The 23,010-nt window shown below is 34.9% G+C and overlaps 1 protein-coding gene across 2 annotated transcripts in view; it reads right to left on the bottom strand.

Moving 5' to 3' along the window:
• LOC149541217 (CwfJ-like family protein / zinc finger (CCCH-type) family protein) overlaps positions 1 to 23,010 on the bottom strand; it is a 229,646-nt gene that overhangs the window by 45,835 nt on the left and 160,801 nt on the right. For both annotated transcript variants that reach the window (XM_089802225.1, XM_089802224.1), the window contains exon 8: positions 11,067 to 11,163. In XM_089802225.1, coding sequence (XP_089658351.1) covers positions 11,067 to 11,163 — 97 coding nt within the window. The remainder of the gene's footprint in view (positions 1 to 11,066; positions 11,164 to 23,010) is intronic.

Genomic DNA, 23,010 nt, shown 5'->3' with positions numbered 1-23,010 from the left:
AAATAGAATGCAATAGACATTACACAAAGAGATGCAAAACATATTGCATAGTTCAACTAGTGTTGTCAAAATCTTAGCATTCCAAAGATCTTCATCAGCTCTTCATGGTAGAATATTCACGTTATGAGTCTGTTGTCTTCATTGAACAAATGAAACATTAATTTTTGAGTTTGACTCAAAAAAAACACAGATAAATCCTGATAGCAATATCATAATTAGGACCTTACCTTCAATACTTTCAAAAGTTTACAAAGTTTGTCTGATATTGCATGATTAACATTATTGTTGTTCTTTTCTTGTCAGCTAAGAATCAAACTACTCTTTTGGGGGAGGAAGATCTTTTCCATAAAATGGCTTCTTATGTTTTGTTACTCATTTGTCTATTTTCAGGTACTTGCTAAGAGTTGGCTGTAAGTGGTTGTCAACAATTGTGTTCCATTTAGCAAACATCAGGTCAGGCACTATAAAAAGATTATCATAGTCTAAGACAGGCATATGATTTGGGGCAAAATCTTCCCTGGTCTACAATATAGATTGTACAAGCAGTACTGTAATAAAGCATATATTGGTATTTGCCTACAATAATTTGGTATGTACAACAATACCCCATTTATATTGCAATTAATAGTGTTTAATCTGTCCACAGTTTTACATTTGGATGATACGTTTTTATCTGTTTGTGGTGGGAAATAAAAATTTGGAGAATAGAAAATGAAATTATTTTTCCAAAATTTAGGAAACTCATGCAATAAGCATTCCCCCAAAGAAGTGATGAGGTTATGGCATGAGATGGAGCACACTTAAGGCATGATGTTTTTATTTCCTAAGCCCTTGGCTTTTTTGATACATTTTTGGTATTTTGCTACTCCAAGGCCTCTAATGCATTTTTCGAAAATCTAGCATTCTATTTGAACAAAATTAAACTAGAGCAACTCTTAAGTTGTCCAATGAATTACTTTAGTTTCAGATTTCAAGTACCAGTAAAGAACTGACCCACCAAGGTGATCCTCTTAAGGGTATTTTAACACTAAATTGTCACTAGATCAAATGATGGACACACAAGGTATCATGGGGGATCCGAAATGTGGGGAACAGAAAATTAAGTAACTTGAAATATCAATGTCATGGTTGCAATAAAAGAGACAAAAGGAATTATTCCATTGTAGATAAAACTGATATCATCCTTTTGTACAAAAACATAAAATTCAACTCTTGGCAGACAACTACCAAGCTTGGTCTTTTCCAGTAGATGCTCCCGATGTTCTTGGTATTGTCTCCTTTTGCAACCTAGATTGATTCGTTTGAATAATGATTAATCATGAAACTCCTTCGGACCTAGTACCAGCTATATAGAATAGTTAAACTATCCTAAGACACGTCAAACTAAACTAGAAATTTCAATTCTGCAAAGCACAACTATTAACTATGCTAGAGAGTAAAAAGCAATTCTAGGATCTATTGTGAGGTTTTCACACCATCACCCAATTGCAAATGAGGACCCCTTATTTTTGCCTTGGTAGCAATGGTTGTCATAGTTAGTTTTAGCTCAGCGGAAATTTTCAAGTCTCTGAGTCTTAGAGTTGAGTTTGAGTAACTTCCTATGTTCCCCCAAGTTTCCAAGATGGGGATGGTGGGGGACGGCAAGACGGGTTTCTGGTATGGCAAAAATTCTTGGCAATTTTGGGGATGGGGGGAATGACAAACGAGGACGGCTATATATAGGGAAATTTTAAAATATACATTGAAATTTGCAAATATACATGTCATTCATATGAAACTAAGCAAAAAGCATGTCATTTAAACATTATAGAACCTTAACATACACCATTTGAATGTCATTTAGGAAATAATAACCGATTTCAGTACTCAATTGTGAATATGCATATCAATATGTGAACAAAAATATTAAATATTTAAATATAAGTTTAGCGGTGAACAATATCATAAAAATTTGAAAATCTAAATATGCCCAAAGGCTAGAGGGCTTCCATTAAGTATTAATGTATCATCATCATGCTCAAGTTCAACATAAAAAATAAAAAATAAAAAAATGAAGCAGACTAATGCTCCTATTCTGCCTTTGCCACCATGGCATCAAAATCAGAGTCCTCACAATCATCCTCCACAAGAAGCGTAGTCTCATCTAATGGAACTCCAACAATCCTAGTGTTGTGTCATCATCATCTCTGTGGGCCACATCCTCAGGCTCAACATCCCACTGCAAAGCTGGTGTCTGCCTATACTCTGGAGTCTAACGATCTGCAAGTCAAAGAGCATGATGCATTGTCACTAACTTCTCCACTCTTTTAGAGGTAAGTCTGTTCCTCTTGATAAAGTGGATAAATGAATATGCGGACCAATTCCTCTCTGCAGCTGAGGAATTAGTAACCTGTGCAAGGAGGCGAGTCACAAGTGCTTTTAACTCAAATGTATCTCTCCCATGCCAGGTCCACCATCCAATAGGATCTCTCTATGCCAAAACTACTCTATCCAACCTCGCTTGTGGCTTACCCAAGTTTGGGCCACGAAGGTTGGTGAAGTCAAGGAACTATGCACGAAGAGTAGAGGCTTCTTGAGCTGAATACATCTTATCAATGACTTGTGAAGACATCCAATACCTCGAGATCATCACATGGGAGGCCACTTCCACCCAACTACGCATACCATTTGGGATTTACAGAAAAGGCTGCCATATGAAGCGAGGTATTCATCATGTTCCACCTCTGCCCCATAATAGGCCTAATATGCTCCTCATAAAACCCCAATATAGGATCCTTTGCTACAACAATTCTCTTCATCTTCCCCAACATGCTATCAATAGTCTCATATACTTCTCCCAAACTAGGAGTATCAGTATCAGCATATCTAATGACATCTTCAATGAGTGCTATAACAGAGCAAATATATCTACAAGATGCAAACAAAATTTAAAATCAGAATTAGAAATTTAAATTTTTTAAGGCTGTTAGTATGAAAATCAGCAAGCAAAAGACTAACATTAAATTTTAAAATCGGCAACTTACCTCATTGTGGACCACTGGCTCTCATCAAGGATCCTTTGTGTAATGACCCCATTAGTTGCTAGCATCAGAATTTCAGGGATTAGCCTAATATTAGACCCTTGTAGGCTAATGAGGATGGTTAGAGGGTCTTATGAGGATTGATTCATCTCCAACTTTCAATGATTTATGGATTTGGCCTTTGTTCGATGTCATTTGGACTCCATTTTCTATACTTACTATGTATAGTAAATCAAGGGTAATAGAGATGGACCTTTCTATTTTTAGAGAGTATATTTGGTCACATGGGGAATTATGAGGAGAGATTCCTATTTCAGACAGCATGGCAATCCGACAAGTATTTCAAAAGATATTAAAGTTCAAGTGACTTAAGTGATTTATTTAAATATTTTAATGTTATAAAGTTATAAAGTTACTTAAGTGACTAAAAGACGAAATTGGCTTTTAATCCCACATTGCCTAGTTGTTTGTGTCTTCCCTCATATTGAGGTGATAAAAGCGTGGAGCTACATTGGGATGGACACCATGAATATATGTTATTATTTAAAGCCTTATCAGTTGCTTAAATGTGACTATGTTCTTCTTAGGGAAGAAAACCCTTAGGAAGTGGGAAGCTAGACGTAGCCCCAGTCTTCTTTGTGAGTTTTACACCAGACTTGAAGTTTACTAGACAGTCGGTTCATTCATTACTAAACAACATCTTTTACATTAGCTGAGAAGTTCCTTGGGTGGATGGTTACTTCAGCAGCTAAGTAAAGATAGAGCCAAGAGCCATGTGAAGAGCAGAAGAAAATACAAGGTACTCAATGTAACTCTCCAAGCCTTATTAATACTTGCAGACTGTAGCATAATCAAAGGTGGAGGTCTGATTAAGAGAGGAAGTTCTGCAGATATCTATGGCAGCTACACTATAGGAGGCACGGGTTACAATATTGAGACACGGGTCTATCCAACCGACTGGTAAAACAAAACCACAATCCCCTCAGCAGTCTGATACTTGTCTGATATAACAGCGATTAGAGCATCTGAACGGTACCCCAGCAGTATGATACTTGTCTAATTGGGAAGTGGAGTACAGGTAGCTCCAGCAACCTGATACAACAGCGATTAGAGCTCCGAACACTACCCGAAAGGATTGATAGAGGATCTGTGCATGGCTCATTTATTCATATGCAGGGACTAGTACTTAGCCGACATAAGTGAGGTGACGTAGAAGAGCAGGTAGACAAGTAGTCAAGGCCTTCACACCAAGACAAATTCTAGGAACCAATACAGGTAGCAGAGTGACTGGGCATTGGCAGCTCCAGAACAGTGACCTTGAAGAGTATGTCATAGATAAGTAGTCCAATTCATTACCAACTGCAATATATAGGATCCATTATTTCCTTGTCTATGTTTGTAATACCATGTGTTGGTGCTTTAAACATAAATAATTACGTGTGAACTCGTTCAGTAATTATTTCTCTATAATCCAAGTTAGACAAAACATTTTATGTGATCTGTTGTACTTGAAGAGTAATATACATACAATACTGTTAGTTCCTAAGGTTGTCACACTGTGTGCAGATTTCTTAGTCATATTGTTATATATATTCTGGAATTGGACTATTCACAGCAGCATCAAAGTTTAATGCCAAGGTTACATGCCAACTGTTTGACAAAATTTCACTAGCCAGAGTTCAACTTCTTTGATCAAACTAAGCAGGGAACTTCTTTTTTTAAAAGAACTATTTCAATCAACGTGCAAGTTCTCTATTTGATTATATTTTGATATTTCTTTAAATTCACATCATTCCATTTAAATCTCTTATTTAATTATATCTAATTATCTCCTTTAGTTTTAATACATTCTTTACTAAGAGTCCTTTCGTTTATTTTATTGTTGATACTTTAACTTGAAATTCTTCTTCTTTATATTCTTATCCACACTTCCTCCATCCCTTATTTGTTGCTCCTTCATTTTTAGATCCTATTTATTAAATCATATTTCTAATGCCAGTCATTTGGTTACTCCTTTATCTTTTTGGTTTCTATGTCATGCATCTTTAAAGACTTACTTTTTCTGCATTTTAATATTTCCATATAGGTTGCTTTTTCCCATGTAAGTGGAAAATGGGATGGAGATGTTCTTGAATTTCCAACCATGTAAATTTTTCTGCTATATTTTTTCAGCCATGTAAATATTGCTGCTATTTATATGTTGATTATTTGTTTGATATTTTTTTTAATTACTTGTTTATTGTCATTCAAAAAATTCACTTTATCATTTTTACTTATTTTCCAGTCACCTTCCTAATAATTCACTCCTTATTTCTCTGTACTTCCCATACTCAAGTCTTTTATATGCACTCACATACCTTTTCCCACAGGTTGTGTCCCATGCGGTCAGCTTATTATTTGATTGCAAATTTACTATTTTAATATTGTATTGCAATTGTTTATTTGTAACTGTTTAATATTTATATATTATGTTATTTGATTTATCATGGGAGAGTCCTATTTACTAGTAGTTTCTTGAATAGTTATAAGTAATTGTTTATCACTTAATTATTATAGCTTAGTAATTATTTTAATATTTTAATTATGATATCAATATAATTAACTATGCTTTATTTATGTAATTAGTCATTTATATTGTTGATCTTATTTTAATTAATTATATTTTATATGCTAATGATGCACGTATTCATAAATGTGTTCATTTTAATACTTATATTTATTTTGAAGCTCTATGATTAGGATATTACAAATACTTATAGAGACAATTATAAATTATAATGAAGTTAAACATTAATGATTAAAAACATCACATGTAAGTTTGTAACAATTATAATAAAAATAAACTTAAAGCAAACAAAAAGTAAACTATAATTAAAATTGGCATACCTTGCCTCGGCTAGTTTGAGAAACTCCTTAAAGAAGGACCCGAATAGAGCAAATGAAGTGTGGTAGTTGCATATAAACATTTACACTTCTCTAGCTTCTAACACTGCATGTTTCACCCATTCAATCTTCCCTATGTCCTTCAATGCATTTTTCAAGGCATTAACACAAGGGGTACAAAAGATGTGCCTATAAGCACCCTCTATCATCAAACCAACTGATTTGCACATAACTATAGAATCTAGGATAACTTGTACTAACCTAGCCGACCCAACCTTCTCTATGGCATCTCTCAAAATGAACTGAAATTTTGCATCCTTTCCTAAGCAATCTATAGCTTTCAAGAAATAAGAGCCAACAGGGGATGTGACAATGATATTGATGAGTGGTCGATGTCTAACATCGGTCCACCCATCCATCACAATAGAGCAGCCCGTCCTAACACAGGTACATTTCATATTCTCAAACAACAAAGAAACCCTAGAGTACTCTTCATCTAGGATGTTGGTTCGTAGCTTATGCTCACCAGGGGGTACAAATGAGGGATTCATATTCAATATATCTTTCACCATTTGTTTAAAATAAGTGGAACAGGCTGCATGATATGGGATACCATTAGCAACAAAGAATCTACCAATGGATGCCTTACACTTTTCCTTTGCCTGTGCATTAAAGATATTTTTCACTGTGCCCTTCTCACCACTACTCATCTTTCTCTTCCCTCTAGACTCAGTAGGGCTGCCAGTAGTACCAATGGTAGATGACATATGCCTAGATAATTGTGACTGAATAGATGGTGATGTCATTGTCAAATTTTGCCCCTCTATTTCAGCCTCTAATTTTAATATTTGATATTCTAATCTTTGTTCATTAGTCAAGTTAGGACAAGCTTTCACTCCATGGCATGCAACACCTAAAATGTGTGACTTCACCTTTGTATAGCTGCCCCTAAATTCATCAAGACAAACATGGCAATCTCACATCCTAGTCCCTTTTGAATTCTTTTTATATTTTGAGCTAGGTGTGACATATTCGAGATGAGGATTTTTCCTATTAAAAGGACCCTTTGCAAAATCTTTCATGATGGTGGAAGGGCATTTAAACAAATCAGATTTAAAATCAACTCTTTTCCTAGTCCCACTACTAGCAATATCACCTTCAACCACATTTTCTTCCTCATCACCACTACTACTAGTATTCCCACTGCTGCTCATTGTGCTTTGTTTTGATATTTAAATATACAAGGGAAATATGAGATGAAACAATAAAAAAACATTAAAAATTCAGACTTTTCAAGCTGCAAATCTATTTTAAAAATGGAAAATGGAAGCATAAAAAGTTTCATACTTACTTGGTGCACAAGAAAGGAAGCTCAAACCCCTGATCAAGCTCTTGGATGCAAAAAATTCACCTCCTCTTCTTGCAAAATGAAAACCCCAACCAACTATAACACACTCCAAATTCACAAGCAAAACCAAACAAATGACAAAAAAACCATAATGTGGTCTTTTTTTTACCTTTGAGGGCATTTAGAAGGGTGGGGCCCACCTGGGCAACCAAGTTGGAGTAGAAAACTTATGTTTTTTTGTTCACCTTTTTTTTACATTGAAAAAATTGGGGATGACCGGTCGTCCTTGGTATGGTCGAGGGACCTCTAGATCTTCCCTTTCCATACCGGGGATGGTTTGTCATCCCCTTTTCCCTCCCAGGCGTCCCCAAGTACTAGGGATGTCTCCTAGTGTTTTTTCTCATCTGGGGACGACGAGGGGATGTCACATACCTATCCTGGGGACATGCCCGTCTCAGAAACATGGCTTTTTTAGACGGGAACGTCCTCATCTCATAAACATGGCTTTTTTAGGTAGGGATGCGTCCCTGCGGTACGTAGGTAACTTCAAATCGTTGGATAGCAAAGTCAAAGACATGAGTGAGAGTTGGGCCAAGCTAGTCAAGATGTGGAATTGGAGTCAAGATTTGTAATTAAATGAATTGGAATTCTTGGAAATCCTAATTCTAGTATCAAATTTATCTTGGGAAGTCAAAGAACACTAACGGAGGCAAGTTGATTCTTGACATTTAGTTGAGTTTGAAAATTTTCAGTATCTCCCAAAATTTATAATCTCCATTATAACTCCTAGGAATCTAAAACCACTCTCAAACATCCTGATAATATTTATATAAAATATGTGACTTATGCTTAAATGTTATATTTTATATAAATCCTCCAACCTCCAAGCATAAAATATAAATTATCACTTAGTTTTTTTTAAGAAAAAATAAACTTGGGTTCAAAAATTGCACAATTGCTCAAAAATCGTGCACAATCCCTCCAAAATGATGCACAATCATTAAAATTCTTTGCAAATTGGTAAAAACTCTGTTAAAAAAATCTTTCACAATTGTTAATCACTAAAAAATAGTGTACAAACGCTCAAATCCAATGCACAAACAAAAGAAAAGCATGCCCCATGTTTAGTGTATAGGCCCAACATGATACAAAATCCAAGTCATCTATGAGGTGAGAAATGAAGTGACTTGTTGCTTCAATTAATTTGTCAACATCCACAATGGAAGGAAGCACAATTTTTTCGAAATCAAATGTTTTAGCAAAATGCATCAGGTTGGCCCCTTTCTCCAATGGACATGCCCTTTTGAGTTTGAACCCCTATATATGAAAGGTAAGTGTCTTCATTTCAAAACTCAAGTGTAATTCAAATAATAATCAGAGCAGGGCTGACCATTTAAGTGCAAAAATCAGAGAGGCAATATAAAATCAGAACACTAAACTTTGGAAAATTCAAAATTATGCTCAGAGACTGAAACTCATAAAGTTGGAAATTCAAAATTCAATGTTAGGAGTTATTAATTGTTTTCCAATGCAACCTCAAAATGTAGTTGAATTCATGCAATCTTTAATTATCAGAATATCTTGATTTTGTTTACCTTTGCCATTTTTTAGAAACTTAACATGAGTATTTTCATGTTTTGCAAGGGAATGAAGGAGATGTTCAAGGACAAGAAAATGCAAAGTACAAGCGTTCAAGATTTCAACAATGCAAGTACAATGGATGACAAAAAGGAGGATGGAAAAGTTGTACAGTTTTGTGTGCAAAGGCAACGGCAACTACAAAGCAACATGAAGGAAGTCATATCTGATATGATGATCAAAATTGTATATTCAAATTTGTTGCAAATATATACAACACCTCTTAGAATGGATAAGTCAAGATACCAATAAAGTTCAAGTCATCAAGAAGTTCAAGGTCAAGGCATCAAGATTTCATGTACGAGTAAGTTCAAGGTCATGCCAATGAGAAGATTTCCAAATTTCGAACATGGAGAAATGGAATTAAAACGAAGATTGCAAGATAAGAATGCAAAGGTGGTGCCTACCCATTTCCAGCCAATCAGAAAATTCAAGTTTACATGTGTCCAAGAACATTCAATCAAACCATGCCAAGTTTACATGTGGAGTCTCCATAAGGCTTCTACTTAACCTATTTGCTGATAGGTCAATCAAGGCACTGTAATTTTCTTATTGGCCCACAAGGTGGCACTTTTATGTACTTGGATGAGCATTTAATGCTTGTAACTACTAGCTGGATTAGAGCATTGTTGGAGAAATATTGGCCCTTGACCTTAAAACAATCTTGGCCCTTGACCTTGAAACGATCTTGACCCTTATTGTAACTGGACAATTATAAAGGGTCAAGACCTTCTCATCTGTAACTCATTGAATGAGATTAGATTAGAGGTAGAGTATAGTAGGAGTGACTTGGACAAATTGTTGGCATAATGCTATCAAAGTAATTGCTTGTTGGTATTCATGGTGGATTACTTGTGTTGCTTTGGACTAATGCATGGTTTCTACATTTCCTTACTTAAATTAGGATTTCATTTCATGTTAGTTAGAAATATGTTTAGTTGAATGGAAGATATTTTTGATGCATATTTGATAAACTCTCTTAGACCAAACCACTAGTTGCTTGCTAATTGTAAGTACGTCTTGAATGGTTGAATGGCGCATTTATGAGCTTTACTTCGAATATTGCTTGCACAATGATATGTATCAATGGATAGTGTTAATGGAATGGTGATAGTTTGAACATCTTTCATCTACCTTAAGTGATCGCACTAGCTTGGTTGATGTCAATAGCTAAACTAAGTCTAGCAGAATCACAAAGGCATTCACAATTTCTTGCATTATAAGAGTATAATGGATTTTTAAACCCTTTATTCCTTTGCAGTTTGTTTGGTAGTTGCAAGAAATTGAAGTAGTTGATATCTACTAATTGAACAACACAAATCCCTTTGTGATAGCTAGCGTATCACATCACTATAACTGAGTTAAGTAAACAATTGGAAGGAATCTTGGGGTTGGCTCATTTGATCACACAATCCATATACATTGTTTAAGGTATGAGCATCCTTATTCAAGAGAGTTTGAAATTTGGTGTTTCATCTTAGAATACTAAGTATTCGATTATGCATGTTGTAGTGGCATAAAACTCACGTTAACAGGACCAACCCAGCTTTAGTATTTGGAATCATAAAGTGGGACTACAGTCATCGATACTTTTGCTAAACTAATGACACCACACATAAACTGCCATTATGTCTCATTAATGATACCTCATCCACAATCATAAAGCTTTGACAAATCAAATTTTCAAGGTAAAATGCATGATGCAAGAAGCATCATCTAAGCTAGTGAATACTTGTCATATCTGAGACAAACAAAGATAATAAATCTATATGCTACTTTTTAACCCTTATAAACGCTTCATTATAAAAATAACCATCACACTTCCATGGAAATATTTATACCACGATTTTCTTAAATCGGATTCAAAGGTTGGCCTGCAAACTTTTAGCCTTAAGTGTAGCTAGTTAGTAATGTCATTTCGGTATTGAGAGCTAATAAAGTGTATAAAACCATTCAGAATAAATAAAAATATTCTTTTAGTCCTTCCTCTCTTGTCATCTTTTCCATTGGAACCAATAAGAAACCATCTAGATGTGTTTTCTGGTAAAGTCCCTAGGGACTCAATTCCTAGAGATAACTATTCCATAGTTTATTGTTTACCTTCTTATGCAATTATTCGCAAGGAGATAATATTAATAGAATGCTAGAAGGAACTCATTTCAGTGTTAAAAACTCACCAGGTTTGACTACATCAAATTCGAAACCTAACTTCTTGCCTGCTGATATGAATTCACTTCGCACAGCTGATGCCTTGGATAATGGTATAGGAACAACCTGCTCATAAAACAAAAAACTTAGTTTATTCTTCTGTGGGCAAAGGGAGTTATAGAAACATTTACTTAAGTAGCTATTACAAAGTAGACCTTCAAAGCAATAAAAATCAGATATAGTTTATTAATTATCCATGTCTTCTTGATTATATTGAAAGAGCCGCAATGCTAATTTCTTAACGAAATGTAAAAAAACCCCGATTTATCTTCAATCATATTGGATATGGGATTAGTTTCATTCCTTTTCCTCCTGATTTATAGTTCACATAAATAATAATAGATGCTCTGTTATAAAGCATAAGAAAACTGGCAACTCTTACATTTTTCTATTTTTTAAGTCATAATAAAGTTTGATGTTGCTTTCAACGTCATTTTCAAAAAAAATATATAAATCAAATTGTATGTCTATTCTAAACTGTCTTATATTTTCTGTTCAAGTTTTTATACATAAAATAAAATTTGATGTCATTTTAAACATCATTTCAATGAAAAGTAAATCCAATGCTATGACCAGCCTGGTTGCATTCCATGAACAAAAGTGATAAGATGTTTATCACTATAATACTATTAGTAAATAGTTGCTATTGAAGGCCAAATCGAATGATAAGTGAAGTTTCTGTATTATTGTTTATAAATTCAATTTATCATAATATTTATATAATATAATGTGTTGTTATAATATTTTATACCTGGTTATAATCCATGATAACTAAAGAGATAGTAAGATGCTTATATCTGCTATCACTTTCAAAGGCCAAAACAAATGACCTTGAGAAATATTAAACTTTACTTGTCCCTTAACTGACATGTGTCATCAAGCCATTCTCTTGAAAGTCATGTTGGTCTTCCAATTGCATGCTAAGTCCCTTTGTTGCCTTAGCCTGATCAAGTCAAAAAATCAATGTCTCTTGAATTTTGCTAGATGTTTTTCATGTCCACTTGCTCATCAAGTAAGTTATCAATTATGATCGTCCTTGCAAGCAGTCTTCAGTCAATTTCAATCCCCTCATGTATCATAAGTTTATCTTAGTCAAGTTAAAAATCTTGTCAACCTGATAATCCATCCAAAATGACTAAATTCCGATAGCAGAAATAAATATTTTCACTGCAGTAGTAATGTCTCAAACTAAAATTAATTATATTTGCAATTTCACAATGGATAACAAACTCAATGCTAAATATAACTGAAATTGGCTTGTCGCCAGCTAATATTAGTCTTACAGAAAACTGCAAAAATTTATTGTTAGATTGTTTACTGTAACAGCAGCTTAGCCATCCAAACTTACAATATTATAATAACTTTTTCAACTAGTAAGCCACACAAAAACTTACAAAGAAATACCAAATGTATTTCATTATTGCTGTTCAGTATATGCGATACAAGAAATAATTATAAAATAAACTGAAAATAACCAACGCCTAAATAGTATCAAATATCCCTTGTAATAAACAAATATTAGAGCATTTCATAGATTGAACAAGTCCCTTTTTATTAGTTTTTAGCTTTCTCTAAAGTTAAAACACTGAATGAAGATTGTATGGAAGACCAATCATTAAATAACATAAATAAGTTTTAAACAATGGCCTCAAATAAACAAGCATTCCATAAGGCCACAACTCCAGAAAAAAACCCATGCTGTCAAGATGGGGACACTTCCATGGGATTTGGGAAAATGTCCCCCACCACAACATCACAACAAACACTTGAATGCTGTCAACAAGCTTGGGACGCTATAACATCCAAGAGACATCCAGGGGATTACAAAGAGTCTCCCAGCCGTCACAGGGACACCTCAGTGTTAAGGAATGCAGATCAGATAGAGTATGATAATAAATTACAATTCAAATTGTCCAACTGATAATTCTGGAAGAATAATTTCAAATTTGCATTTGAAAACCTACGATACTGTTTCTTAATCTTAGACTGCTCTGTGCTATAATGTTCAATGTTTTCAGAATGTATTTGTTTGGAACTTGAAATAAAACTGAGATGAAATCGCAGATATATAATTACTGATATATAAGTGTTACAGAAGATATATATTCGCAAATATATATGTGTCGCTGTGTTGGAGGGTATTGTAACTGGAGATGTTCGTACTGCAGAGGTAATAGTATGAGTGAATTGATATTTTTCCAATGGCAATACGAACAAAGTTTAATATGAATGAAAAGATCCCACGTAGGGGCATGACACTACATGGCTTATGCCATGTAGGGTCAAGACCCTACGTGGTCCTGATTAATTACATTCATAACAAATTAGTATATCAGCCCATGAGTGATTGGGATTAATCAGATTCACTTGAATGAGACGTTAATAATGTTGCTTAATCAGATGTAAACCATGTTAAAATAATAATCAATTTTACATATATATATAGATAGATAGATAGATATACACACAATCATATGCAAGCACACATATATTTATTATATATAGCATATGGAATCCTGATTTGCAATATAAATCAATCCAACTAAAGCTACATCGTTAACACTCCCTCTTAGCTAGGGAGGATTGAAACATTACAATTGTCTCAAATTGGGTCAGGAATCGTACTATTATTTCCCGAATATTTCATGGTACGTGCACTGGCTTCAAGTTCATGATGCCTACCACAAAAATATTTTCTCTCTATCAAATCCTAGAGTTGGATAGGTGTTATCTGATCTCTAGGACAGCAACTGAATGTAGTCCATCAGATAACAATAGACTATCATGATCTCCGAGACAGCAACTTAATGTAGTCCATCATGACAAATATCATGATCTCTCGGATGGCAACTTAATGTAGTCCATCATGATATGTCTGTAATCATGATCTCTCGGACAGCAACTTAATGTAGTCCATCATAATAACAGGTCAAGCCATTGTTAAGATCGTCACCTTGCAATAGCGACCTCACAAAGAAACATCAATGATGTACAGTTCTGCAAATTCTGAGTCTTGAATACGACTTAAAGATCAGAACCGAGTTTGGCTAAGAATGATCTTCTTAATATTATCAATATTCAGTGTGTTGATTGAATGTATATCTTATCTTGAATATAGATCCACTGTTCTATTTCCAATCTGATAAATATATAATATTGCAGACTTATGGATTGCTGGAAGTGAGACGCATAGAAGACCAGACTGTTGTGAATTGTGTGTATTCTAATTCTGCATCCACAACCGAATATATATCTTGCTAGAGGGTGTGTCCTTCAAAGAGCATAACCCTTCACTTGACATTAATAATACCTTTTCCTAAGTCAGTGACTTCTAGAGACTTAGTTTAGGATTTAATTAAATAAACATTAGTTTAGCCAAACACAAACAAAAACGCCTCTAAGAAAGTCGCCGGCACATATAGGGTAAACAGGTATAAATATTAGATGTCATTCTTAAGATATATTAACACTTAAGAGAGGTACGGTCTGTACTATCAGACTTGTAGGATTATTTAGGTTAGAATTTAACAAATGAAAGATCGTCACCTTTCGTGACATTATCCACATATGCAAAATAGTAACTCATTTAAGATTTAAACAATATAAATGAATATATAACATTTAAACATAACTAAGACTCAATCTCAGGAATTACAATTACATTTTAATCATACCAAGTTTACCTCTAAAGTGCTCCACTTACAGTTTTGACAAAGATTTGGTTAATATATCTGCAGTTTGTTCATCAGTGATGACATATACCAACTTGATGACATTTCTATCCACCATGTCCCTTATGTAGTGATAGGGAATCTCAATGTGCTTTGATTTGTTGTGGAAAACTAGATTTACTGATAGTTTTATACAACTTTGATTTCCCAAATAATCCAACTAGTAACTTCCTTAGCCAAACTATTTCTTGGGCTCCCAAATAATCCAACTAGTAACTTCCTTAACCAAACTGCTTCTCAGGCTCCCGTTGAAGCTGCTATGTATTCTTCTTCACTAGAACTTTGTGCAACTATGGATTGTTTCTGCTGAACCAAGATATCATTGTAGATCCCACGCTGAAACAACATAAAGTAGTGCTTTTAGGATCAACAAAACTATCGGCTCAATCTGAATCTAAATATCCTTGAAGTTGAATTTCAAAAATTATCATATTTTAGATCAAATCCAATGGTTCCACGTAGGTATCTCAAGATGTGTTTGGCTACCATAAGATGAATTTTCTAATTTCACACAGAAATTGACTTAATGCATTTGTTGCATAATAGATATTAGGGTGAGTATTCACCAAATACATTAATGAACCAGGTATCTGTTTGTAATGTATGCAATCTATGGATTCAGATTCAGATGCATCATTTCTAAGCTTGTGAAGGTTTGTCTCAATTGGTGTATATAAGGGTTTATAGTCCATCATTTCAAATTTGTTCAAAACGTCAATAGTATATTTGCCTTGATTCAAGAAGATATAGTTCTCTTATTGCCACACTTCTAGTCCCAAGAAATAATCAAATTTAGACTCTAGGTCTTGTTTACATTTTGTAATGAGATGATCTTCCCTTGTTATTAGTAAATAATCACCATAGCGAAAAGGTATTAACATGACACCATCAGATACTCTAAAGTATATATTTGAATCTACTACATTTTTGGAGTATCCTAGTTTGATAAGGTAATTGTCTATCCTTTCATACCATGCCCTAGGGGCTTGTTTAAGGCCTTAGAGAGCTTTCTTAAGCTTACACACATGGGAATTCTTGTCATGTATGGCAAAGCCTTCTAGTTTCTCTAGATACACTTCTTCATCAATAACACCATTTAAGAATGGGATCTTTACGTCCATTTGATGTATCTTCCATCCTTCAAATGCGGCAATGGCAAGTATGGTCCTTACAAAGGTATATCGAGCAACAAGGGTGAATGTTTCTCCATAATCAATTTCATCCTTCTAAGAGAACCCTCTAGCAATGAATCTAGCCTTGTGTTTTTCAATACTTCCATTTGGTGCATGTTTAATTTTGAATAGCCGTTTAGAGGAGATAACTGATTTATTCTTACGTCTAGGTATGATGTCCTAGACATCATTTTTCAAGATAGATTGATATTCCTCAATCACAATATCTTTCCAAGCTTGACATGATAAGGCTTCTCCAACATTTGATCATTCAGATTTGATAAGCTTACTTATAAGTCCAACATAGCACAAGTGGCTTCTTGTTTTCTAACTTTCTCTAAAGATTTCTTCAGAGGCTACATTATTTTCTTCAATCATCATCCTTGCCCATAGTGGTCTTTTCTTGTTGGATGGAATCTCAGGATTAGATTGTATGGGTCTATGATCTTCTAAATAATTCTCCCTCTGAATCTCAAAGTATGGTTTTTCATCTAATTCTGTGCTTAATTCATTATTTGGTTCTTCAATATTTTTAGAAATCTTATATGCAACATCTTCAAATTTAACATCTCTGTTGATTTCAATTGTTCTTTGTCCTGGCATATATACTTTGTGGGCATTGAAAGACTCGTTATAACCAACAAATATACCTTTCTTTCCAGAGGGTTCTAGTTTGGACCTCTTCTTTTTGGGAACATGAATATATATAGAGCAGCCAAATATTCTTAAGCGACTTAAGTCTGGTTTGTTTCATGTGAAGGCTTCTTCAAGTGTTACATTCTCTAGAATTGAATGAGGGCGTCTATTTTGAATGTACACTATCGTATTTGAGGTTTCAGCCAAAAATGACCTGTGAAGGTTTTGATCATGCATCATGGCTTTAGCAGCTTCAATAATGGTTTTGTTGTTCCTTTTTAGTATTCCATTCCGATGTGGATTATAAGGTACTATATACTCCCTCTTAATCCCAACAAAAGTGCATAATTCTTTTTAAAAATCAGAAATGCATTCAACCCCCATTGTCCGATCTTAGCGTCTTAATTTTCTTTCCAGTTTGATTTTCGACTAATGCTTTAAACTCTATAAATTTCAATAATACTTCATTTGATTCTTTAAGCTTTATAAAATAAATCCAAGCTTTTCTGGAATAGTCATCAACAAAATTAGGTCGTACAAAAATTCCCCTAATGAGGGCACTGACATTGGACTGCACAAATCAATGTGAATAAGTTCAAGTACATTTTTTTATTTATGTTCACCATGTGGAATAAAACCTTTGGAGTTCTTTCCTAAAGTATATCCCTTGCATGTTCCAATATGTTCAAATTTTAGATTAGGTAAGCCTAAGACAACCTTTTCTATAGGGGTGCGGCACAAAATTGAAGGTGTCCCAATCTTCCGTGCCAAATTTCATTAGTTTTGGAAGCTTCATGATTTAATGCTTGGTTTTTTACTCCAAAGATTATATAAACTTCCATCTCTAAATCGGAAAATCCTATAGTTATTGCATTCTTGATATTGGAATTCTAAGGTCGAGATAGTAGTTTATCTTCTTGAAAAGTTACAGGATATCCTTGGTCTACTAGGCTAGAAATGGAGACCAAATTCCTCTTGATGCCTGGTACAAATAATATAGTTTTTAGTTGCAAGGTCCGGTTTTCAATTGTATTGAATAGATCCCAATTCCTTTCACTGGTAGGTGGAGTTATCCCCTATTAAATGGAGACAAAATTCCTCTTGATGCCTGGTACAAATAATACAATTTTTATTTGCAAGGTCCGGTTTTCAATCGTATTGAACAGATCCCAATTCCTTTCACTAGTAGGTGGAGTTATCCCCTATTGTAACTTCTTTGGTTGAGTGTCCTTCAAAAGTTTCAAACTGATCTTTGAATCTAGTTATATGTTGAGATGCTCAATATTCTTGTTAGGGTTTAGTTCACTTGATAAGGCTAGAAAAAATAGTAAATTTCCAGCTTCCTTGACTTCAACTATAGAAAGATAAGTTTTGTTTCTTTCCAAGCAGTACATGTGAGGTTTTTAGGATTATTCTTCCCCCTTTTTCATTTGAAATTTCTTTTCTTCCCTTTATTGTTTCTGTTAACGCGTAGGGCTTGTACTTCTCCCTCTTTATTTAGAGTGATCCCTCTTGTAATTAATCTTGATTCTTCCTGAATGCAATCATTCTTTAGTTGATCAACTGTAGGTAATTTAGGGTGTACATTGATCCCCTGACTAAAGGATTCCCAAGAAGTTGGTAACCCTTTTAGGGTTATCAAGGATAATTCATTTTTGTCTACATGATTTCCAATAGTTCAAAGTTGATCTTTTAATTCCGAAATTCTCATAAAATACGATGTAATTGTTTCCCCTCTATTCATCTTAATATGAAAAAGTGGTTGTTTCAAGGTAAGAAGCTTGCTTATATTATTGCTTTTCTATGTGTTTTGAAGAGTCATGAACATATCATAGGCAGTTTTCATTTTTTATTTAATTGATTGTGTTGGGTGGATATTTTGTAACCGACAGTTTTGGGAAAAATCCTATCGCAAAATAGGATGACCAGCCACAGCGTGTGAGACAGATTCTCTCCTACCTTAAACGGAAGGCTCCCCCTTCTCACCATTCCTTGGATCAACTCAAGGTAAGCAAGAAGTTGAGAGATTTTGTAAAGGGGTGTTACCAATATTCTTTCCTCTCAACTTTCAAGAAAGAATCCAATTACTTGCGGAGCGAGTAATGGGCAAGATGAAACCTCAAACTACACTTCTATCTAAAGTTGTAAACGATGATACTGATAAATCAACACTAACTATACGAACCTATTCTAAGTCTTGTTTTAACCTATTCTATACGAACCTCTACACTGAGGCACAAAGCCTTACAGAAGTAGGGAATTCTAACTATTTTTTGCGAATTTGAGATGGTAATACAAGCTACAGTCAAAGCTACTAGTCTATGTATTGTCACAACCGCTCCCAATCAAAGCTTCGTCTTCAATTGCTTCTTAAATCACTACGCTCTATTATTGAACACACATTAATAACATGAATCAAAGACAATAGGCACAAATTACAATCAAATCTTCTAATTTTCTCTATCACAATTGCTTCTAGTCAAAGCTTTGAATCCAATTGCTTCTTTTATTCACTTTTCTCCCAAATTCATACTACACAGTCAAAGTTATGCTTGCACAAATGTGGAAAAGCTTTTTTACATACAACAAAAGATAAAAGATTATTTTACAATGAGGGGGGCATTCCTTTATATAGGCACAAGAGTTGAGAAAAAAATGGAGGAAAAAGTGGGAGCAACTCAATGAACTTTGACCTAATCTAACTAAAAAAGAAATTATAGAGTTATATGCAATTGCACATGCAACTCACATTACATCTTTTCATGCACATGTAACTCACTTTACATGTAATTACATCCTTTCATGCAATGTATCCTCTTAGACCTATAAACGTAAATAAAAATAAAAATAACAATCTTAAAAATTGTTTTTCAGTGCCTTGAACTTGACAATGACATCATGCACTGTAGGAAGATCAGCAATCTCCATCGTCTTTGATATGGCATCTATTCTCATTGCATTTCCATACGCTGATTGCACAACCTTGGAATTTGTTGCCAGAGAATCTAACATGTGCTTTGTCAAGGATTTATACAAGACAAGCTTGTTCATTGTGTACGAACCAAAGTCTTCAAAATCCACATCAGCATTCATCCTAATTGTATATTTTGAGCTTGCCCTTTCAACTGTAATGAGATTACCAGATTCATCAAGAACCTGGCTTCCCATTTATTCCAACTCACAAGTAACAACTGTTTCAATTGCTTGACAATCTCCAAGGGTTGCTTGCAACTTTGAAATCAACTTCCTCAACATTTCCTCTTTATAGCCAATAAGCCCTTGAAATCTGAAGAACATTTCACATGACAGAAGAATGTCATATGAGACCAAGGCATCTAGATCAAATTTTGCAACTTCATCCCAATCATTGAGGGTGTCCTTCAAATCATCTGCTTCTTGAGTCAAAGAGAATATCAAGTTTCGCTCCATTCCATTCATCTCTTTGACACGCCTAAGAACTGCAAATGTTTCTGTGATGGCTCAAACTCCTTCAAAGATGATTTCTCCTATCCAAGACTTGGCAGCTTCAATCAGCTTTCTTTCCTTTGATGTTTGAGACATAACAACAGCACTTTGAGAAGATTGTTGCTGGATGACCTCATTCAAGCAAGAAAACTCTTGTTTGAGTTGATTTTTCTTCTCCCATAGCTCATGATTTCTTTTTGACACATTAGTTAATGCATCTTGAGCATCTTGTAAACAACTCAAATGTGACTATTTTCCAATTTCGACTTTAGTGAACTTGTAATCAGAACGAATAAGTTCTTCAACAAGTTTGTCCACCAAGGGCTCAGCAACTTCTACAAATTTGGTTTTATCCGAATCAACCAAAATCCTTGAAACAATCCTATCTTTCAAAGATTTGGATTTGGTTTTCTTGATAGGGAGATTATCCGGAGGTATAACAACTTTTCTTCTCTTTGTTGTGATTCTGCTCAACCATGCAGCCAAGCTGAAACTTTCATCTATGGAAGCAGGTACAATGGAGACCATTGGCATTGATCCACATAGTATCTCTGTCGCGACTGAACAAGATTCAGTCTACACAGCTGAATTCATTGGTGCATGATGAGAGGACTCCATCATAAAAAGCTCAAACCCCGACAAAGATGTATCAAGTAGGGAAACATGACCATTTGTAAGAGTTGGAAAATCTTCAAACACGCTTCCCAAATGTTCATATTGTTCATTCGCCAGGATGAGAGGAGCAGCAAAAGAAATAGGAAGAGCCATTGTATTGACTTCCAAAACCGGAATAGGTGTGAAAACAATGGAGAATAACTCCACATCATCATCTACTTCATCCAGAAAAGGTGCTTCATGCATAGATGGTGCATGAGTTTGTGCAGGCCTTGGGGGAGATATGGTCATAACTTCCCCTTCTTCTTCCTCATCTTCTTTGTCTGCTTCTGTTTCTAGTTCCTCCTCTAATTCTTCCTCTAATTCTTTAACTAGTTCAAAGGTCTGAGATGACATAGATACCTTTCCGCCCTTTAACTTGAATTTGAGGGAATTCTTCACATCAGAAGAAGAAGCTTCATCTTTTCCTGTAATCTCTAGATGTGACTTCCTTCAAGGAGGGCCAAAGCTTCCACAATACAAACCCAACTTAGGATTAAATCTTTTTAGGCCTTTAATTTTCAGCCCCTTGTTAGTGTTTGCCAAAATGGATTGAAATGTATCCAAGATAGATGTACCTTCTTTCTGCTGCCATTGAATAAGAAAAGGTCACCTTTTATCAAAATCGGCCTGAACAAATTCCGGATCAAGGATGTTGTTGTCATCTTCAACTTGGAAATCCGAACAAATCTCTAGCATGTTGAAGATCGATTATCTGTTGCAAAGTCAATCTGCAGTGGTCCATCTTCATTATATCCAACTCTATTCTCATATCAATCCAGATGTCCTCAATGCAATGAACATGTGTGAAAGCCCTTTTGATTTGAGAATTCATTTCTCGATAATCAAAGTCAAATCTGGCTTTGAACTTCTTCAAGATGATCAACTACAACTCTACTTCCATATTTTTTTCTTTATGCACAAAATTGATCGAATAGTTACCAATTGCCAAGGGTTTGGCAAAAGTGATACCAAAACCAGGCCTCTGCAAAGTACGCTGATCACTCTACACTTCCATAAGTTGTCTGGCTAACTCCATTAGGATAATCCTATCAGTAGCATACCTAGGTAAGGTATATGGCTCACCTTTAAAATACCCACCTCTCAAGTATGTAAAAGTTGGAAACTGAATAAAAATACAACCGTATTGATTCACCTTTTCCCAAGCTACATTAGATACCCTCTTGATGGATAATTGTTTATCGAATAAGCACCGGAAATGCCCAAAGAAATCATCTTGGGCTCTTTTGTAATTGAAATTACTATTAGCCAGAGTGATCTGGTCATAGTAATCCCAAACTGGAATCTGAAGACGATCTCCTTTGGTTGAGAGGCCAAAGAAAGATCCCGTAATAGTAGCAATTAGACAAGGTAGTTGTTCATGTAAAAAGGCGCTGAAGTTCCTACATTGAGCAATTGCTGGCAAAGTGCAGTACTAATCAACTCTCCCCAAAAGATGTGTTCTCTGTTTTCCATGATTTGGAAGATGAATTTGTACATCCATGGCTCAAAATCAGTAGAAGCTTTGAGACCGCAAACTCTGTTGAGTAGAATTATGAGATCTTTGTATTCTTGTTTGAAGTTAAACCGATGAACAGTCTTTGGCCATCTTGAGAAGTTGTTCCTTTTATTGTCTAATCAGTATTGGTAACATACTTCTGATAATCACCTATCTTCTCATTCCAGCTTGTTAAAGATGATTCTTTGGTTAGATCTGCGCACTCTGCATTATGTGGTACCTTGAAGATTTGCTCAATGACCTCTAGATTGAGACTAATGATAACCTTGCTATCAACATCCTTGATCCTTTTTTATTTTAGGCTAAAATGTCTTGCACATCCAAGAACGAAATTAGGTTCCATGGCAGCCATAGGAAATGCAGACACCGAGTGAATGTGACTTCTTTTGATACGCTTCATCTCGTGGCCAACAGGAGTCTCTACTCTCCGCAGAAAATCAGCCATGTCCACATGACTGATCGTTGTGTCCAGTATGGTATCAAAAATAGATGCAACTGATGATGGAGTTGCATGAGCCAACTCTTTATCAAATTGATATTTCATCTTGCCTTTGGATTTTGATGGTGAGGGCATCTCTTGTGCTTGTGCTGCAACACAAAAATCTCAAAACATAAACACATCATCAAAGGGAATTGCCATACAAGTTGATTCTCGATCAACAACTAAGGTTCGACTATGGATTGGAAACTTAGTAGATCCGATGAAATGATCTCAAAGAGAAATCATATACATATG

Source organism: Cupressus sempervirens, chromosome 9, assembly GCF_028749045.1.
Source record: "Cupressus sempervirens isolate cs-2001-9-10 chromosome 9, ASM2874904v1, whole genome shotgun sequence".
NCBI lineage: Eukaryota > Viridiplantae > Streptophyta > Pinopsida > Cupressales > Cupressaceae > Cupressus > Cupressus sempervirens.
Note: the sequence above shows the minus strand (reverse complement) of the source record. Positions and strands in the feature narration are given on the sequence as shown.